The sequence below is a fragment of the Atta colombica genome, unplaced genomic scaffold (genome assembly GCF_001594045.1).
Source record: "Atta colombica isolate Treedump-2 unplaced genomic scaffold, Acol1.0 scaffold166, whole genome shotgun sequence".
In the NCBI taxonomy this organism is placed as follows: Eukaryota; Metazoa; Arthropoda; class Insecta; order Hymenoptera; family Formicidae; genus Atta; species Atta colombica.
The window spans coordinates 956,748-962,794 of NW_017259257.1; the positions used below are offsets into that span (position 1 = coordinate 956,748).

At 32.7% G+C, this 6,047-nt stretch overlaps 1 protein-coding gene across 1 annotated transcript in view; it reads right to left on the minus strand.

The window, feature by feature from the left end:
• Positions 1-234: 234 nt before the first annotated feature.
• Positions 235-6,047, minus strand: part of LOC108686178 (inhibin beta chain) — a 28,363-nt gene continuing 22,550 nt past the window's right edge. The window contains exons 3-6 of the mRNA XM_018191316.1: positions 3,094-3,314; positions 2,161-2,389; positions 1,184-1,361; positions 235-669 (exon numbers count right to left, since the gene is read on the minus strand). Coding sequence (XP_018046805.1) covers positions 429-669; positions 1,184-1,361; positions 2,161-2,389; positions 3,094-3,314 — 869 coding nt within the window. The 3' untranslated portion in view covers positions 235-428. The remainder of the gene's footprint in view (positions 670-1,183; positions 1,362-2,160; positions 2,390-3,093; positions 3,315-6,047) is intronic.

Genomic DNA, 6,047 nt, shown 5'->3' on the forward strand with positions numbered 1-6,047 from the left:
TTCGACCATTCTATATTTTGTATATATATATAGAAAGGCCAATTTTTACTTTATCACCCCACGCGAATTACGCTCGAAACGCAATCGCATTGACGTGGTGTATAATCTAGCAAAATTACCTAGTTCTTTTGACTATCTTTGCATACCAGTCTACCCTCGGGTGTGTTCAGGAAACCACCCTCGCGCGGACCACCGTTCGAGCGCCGCGCGCTTGAATATTCGCACAGTGCTCGATCGACTTCCGATTTACCGGTTTTCTAATGTGAGATAATTCTCGCAGAATTCGGACGGTTTCTGAACCGATTTGTCGGACCAAGTCCGAGCTCGCGTTTATGATTCCGCGATCATTTTCTTTGTCTTTTTTTTTTACAAGACAGAAGCACGACGATCTTTTTCGACCGTGCTTCCGTCGTCTCCCTGTCGCATTTTTAAGGGCAACCACACTCGTCCACTACCATCTTCGGCAGATCTCTTTTGATTATATTTGAGTCCGGACCGTAGTAGATGAGCGACATGGGTGAGAACTTGAGAGGCGCGCAGCACGGTTGCATACCGGCCAGCCGATCCATCTTCCGGTATTCCTCAATCACGTGAGTGTAATAGTTGAGAAACGTGTCCGGCGTTCTGTGACCAGCCGCGCAGTCTCCTCTGCAGTAATTAGCGTAGTATCTGTCAGGGAAATCCATATTAACGTACCAGTAATGATACTCGTATATCGCGTTAATTTTCAATTTAGAATGTTTTTGAGAGAGAAATATATCAGTTAATAATATATTATTACTGACATTAGAATTGATATATTATTATATGCATTTTATGAATAATTAGATAATTTATATACTAAAAAATTACTAAATTTTAATAAATATTTATTTGAATAACTCTAAGTATAAATATTTATTAAATTTAAACATATATTTATTTGATACAAAAACCATTATCTTTTTTAAACATATATTTACTGTATGTATTAAGTTGTACTGTATGTATTAAATGTTTACTCAGTATTATTCAAAAAAATATGCATTAAGATTTAGTGAATTTTTTTCAGTGCAGATATTGGTCAAATTTGAATTTGAATACTTAACTTGAATTATACATTTGAATACTAACTTACGTTGTTGTAATTATGAATAAGCGAGTAATTATATAGGAATTATTTTATGCTGTTCGTATTACTTACCCCTGAGGAGCGATAATCCAATCGTCCCACCCAAGCTGAGAGAAGCTGACATAGAACCTCTGCTTACAGCATTGACCTTTTATCGCGCCGCTGCACTCGATCGCTCGTCTTCTAACGCGCTTCGCGGCCGCTGGATCTGTACGCACGACTAGAAACGGTCTATCCGGATCGTGATCGCCTGAAAGAAAATACTTTTTAATTACAACATGCTTCCATTTGAGACCGAAGTATAATGTTATAAATAATTGTAAAACATAATTTGATCGATCACGTCAGACCAGTATATAATTTTCGATAACACGATCGATCGGAATGCTTCAATCTTTTCAAATAAAACAATTAATTCAAAATCTCGTAATTATCTCTAATAAAACTAATTAAAATCGAAATTATTTTATTTTTTTACAGATTGAAAAAAATATTTGAAATCTTAGCTGCTTGTGAATATTACCTTGCAAATTTGGAAATCATTAAAGAAGAGCATATTCTGTATGTTGTAATAAAATGAAAATCATTACAGTAAAAAATTAATGTTATAGTAATAATAATTAATAATATTTTCGTGCTAGTTTTCAAGATGACATTCATAATAGTATTCGAACATATATATATATATATATTAGGTGTGGGAAAAAGTTCGTGGTGTTTTTTCTATTAGATGGCATTAAAAATACGCCATGAACTAATATATAGATATATAAATCAATTAGATCAGAGGTCGGTAAACTTTTTCTGTAAATAGTTATATAGTAAATAATTTCAAATTTTATGGTTTAAAAAGATATTATATTATATAAATACTTATGTAAAAAAGAGAAAACAAATTTCCTCACATTTTTTATTATACACAAAATTCAAAATATATAAAAAATTGCGTCTGTCATACAAAAATAAGCGACTTTGCTGATTCTTAAGTTAGATAAATGAATTGACCGCGAACATTTGTCAAATTTTTCGAAATTTTCGTCAGGTATTACCTTTCGAATTTAGGGACGATTCGATCACGTGCGGTGAATGCCCATCGAAGGTCGATACATGGACATGCGAGCCGCACCCGCTGCAGTCGACGAGCAACGTCAGTTTATCTTTCGAGTAGTTCGTCGTGTACCATCTGCTGACGATCTTCGTCACGTCGAATTTCTGCCAGCCGAGCTGGCCGACGTTCACAACAAGAGATGTCACCATCTCTAGGTGTTGCCCGAGTTCCTGTAGATTGAATCGCTTATTTAAAAACAAGAAAATTTTATTCTAACATAACATAATATTGTAAGGCTGCATTATGATACTTTTATGTGTCTTAAGGAGTAATATATTTTTGTCAAATAATTAATACGATTGCAAGAAATATTTCGGTTAGATATTTTTCAATTTTTTTTTTAATTATGCTGCGATTAATTAAAAGAGGGATCAAGAGAGCATATTAAAATCTTGTTATTAAAATGTAAAAATTTGCATGATTTTGCAAGAATAACTGCAAGATTCACACAATCATAGACCCGAACTCCATATGTTACAAAAAAAAAATACATTTATATGAAAAAAATAATTTTGCAAAAATATCTAAAGAAAAATATTTAAAGATATAGATCTGAAATTTTATTGGATCAAATAATTATGTAGAATTCTCAAGCATGAGTGAAGCAAAAATTTTTGACATTTTAGCAATCAACTTGGACGTCTTACTTTAGTTCAGCAAAATTATTTCAGATTATTATATGTATATTTAACTTAGATATTTCGATAAAATCATTCTTTTCATGTAAGGAAGAATAAAAACTAAATGTTTAATACGAGATGAAACAGAATAGCAATACACACAATTATAGCGCTTATTTCTTATTTATATTATTTAAAAAGATTTTTATGAAATAATATTCTCTTTTGAATTATCGATCAGAAGAATGGATTACCTTGCCTCGGAGATGTGTCGTATTACCGCAGTGCACTCTGAATACCCAGAGAGTGATATTTCTTTGGTTTATCTGACTGTGACGATGATGCTGATAGTGATGGGCATGTTTGAGCTCAACTCTCGCCCACAAGGTAGCCCTTTTGATTCTCAGAGGTTCCAATGCCGGTTCGCCGCTCGACATCGGAAATTCCAGCAATGGCTGGCCATTCAACGTGTGCCCTGTAATAGAAAAAATATTTTAATTTTTAGGAAGATTAGATACAAAATTAAATAAAATTAAGGGCTTACTTTAAATAATTTGCATAATTCTAATTTGATGTTCTAATTCAAGAAATTAATTATTTTTAAAATGTCCACGTTGCATAATTAGAAGCACGAGACTAAATTTTGACTGATGGGAAAAATATTAAAGATACAGCCATTTATATATTCCTGATATCGAATATTTTTATTTGAAATAAATTTTAGCAATAGATACGAATCGTAAAGACAGAGAGGGCAATAATATTCAGAGAAGAAAGAATTTCGAAAATAAGCATTAATTATACGCATCATGTGCAACATAATGTGTGCAATTGCTAATTTCCGGCGTGTTCACGATAAAAATGTCGCGTCCGCATGGATAGGTTTTTCCAGACTTCATTTTTTTTCTTTCTTCCTTTTATGATGTACTAGAAATTACGCGCCGGACTTCATTCATATATAGGGTGTCTTATAATATTCAAGCTTAAATTTATGATAGATTTCTTGTTGTCATCTCATTAAAAAAAAATTAACGCGGAACAGGTCAGTATTTTTCAAGTGTTTTATATTAAATATCTATAATATATAAAAATCTTAGTAATCAAAACTTCGAATTAAAATTTTAACAAATTTATTTAAATATTCCATTGTTCAATTGTGTATTATTATTCAATCAAATGTTCTAGAATATATCTCAAAAGTCTAAGACTACATTTTTAAAATGTCCACGTTGCATAATTAGAAGCATGAGACTAAATATTTTGACTGATGGGAAAAATATTAATGATACAGCCATTTATATATTCCTGATAAATATCGAATATTTTTATTTAAAATAAATTTTAGCAATACGAATCGTAAAGACAGAGAGGGCAATAATATATATATATCTGTCAAAACGCGACCAAAGAACGACTTCTTAATCAGTTGTGATCAAAACCTAGCGTGTCTCGATGTTTCAAGAGAAAGTCCATTTCTAAATTGAACTTAGAAGAATCTAATCATTGTAATTAAGCTTTGCACTTCCCGCAGCCACCCTTTATATATGTACGCGCATACATATATAAGTACACACACAGAAACGCGCAGCACACGTACACGTACTGCGTTCAACGCTCGTTCACTCGAAAGCATCGCTCCTCGTCTCTCTTCTCCTTCTTCTTCGTGGGGGGGTGTACGTATACACCTGCTTGCGTCTGTGTGGCGCGTGTAGAGTGAAAGCAGGGCGGCTTCATCCTTTAACGGTTTGGTGAGTCACGGACCGGGGTGATTCGGGGTAGGGATAAGCACAGGGTGTCTGCCGCCCGTCTGCCTTCTGCCTTTCACCGCGCACCCCTTTGTCGTAACCCTCTATCGCCACCACCACTGCCGCCGTCGCCGCCGCCACCACCCACCCGCACCCTCGACTCCGCAGTCAACTAGCCGCGTCGCTGCGCGCACTACGACGGCCGATATACATGTGATTATATCGCCGCTCGTTGTCTTTGCGATTGTAATGACTTGTAATGACCAGTAATGTCACGCGAAAATTTGCGGCGTCCCATGGGGATGATTCGTAACGATTTGCCACAGCGTTTGCGATGAAGCTTCAGAAAGATATACTGCGATTTACAACATCTCGAACATTTCGCAGAGAATTTTTCCTTGCTTGCAATATATATATATAAAACATATGTATATAACATATGTGATATTTTCTCTCTATTGTAGACTTTTGACGAATATTCTTCAATCTTCTTGAAATGTTTTAATTAGATACATGTATAATATACACGTGAATATCTCGGAAGATTTTTTGATAAACTACGAATTATGCATGAAAAGCATATAAAATTGTAAGAGCAGATTTAAGAATTAAATTAAAAAAAAATGAAATATTGCAAAAAATGTTATACATAGATTGTAAGAAAAATTAATTTTATTTGATGAGCTAATTTTTCATTTAATGATTGGATCATTTTAGGGATAGAAGATATTTAAAAAGGCAAAATACGTGAATAAAAGCTTATAATATCACAGACGATTCTAGAAAAGAAGATAAGGAAGGTTTCAATCGATTTTGCGAAATTCAGGGAGAGCACAATGGAACAATTTCGTAACGTTCTCGTCCTTCGCGAAAGCACCACGCCCGAACATACTCAACTCGATCTTCTTTTAGAAGATGGAATCGGGAGCGATGTAATTTTTGTATGATAAAATTGCTACGGATAACTATACATGATAATAATTGAATTTCAAGAATATTCAGAAAGAGATTTTCTCTAAATTAAATGAAATTGAATCCTATTTAATCAAATTGAACTGAACAATTTAATCTTGTCAATTTAATTATTTTATTTTATTTTATTTATATATTTATTATTGATTTAAACATTTTATAAATATTCTATTTCTATCAAAAATATGAATACAATATCTTATTCCAGATGCGAAGCTATTTTCTTCTTTTTTTACGGAAAGAACAGTTTTATTCTAAAAAAATTTACAATTTTAGAATAATTTTCTTAGACCGTCAGAATAATTATGTTATAGAATGCAAGAACATCAAAACTTTTTGTAGTATTTTTATTTTGCAGTTTATTATGCTTAAGCATCCCATATATCCAATAATTTTTATAATCCAACAAAGTTTTAAAAAATTAAAAAGTTATTAAAAAAATTTATCTCTGTATTTTTAAAATTATTATAAATATTTTTGCGTATACTGAA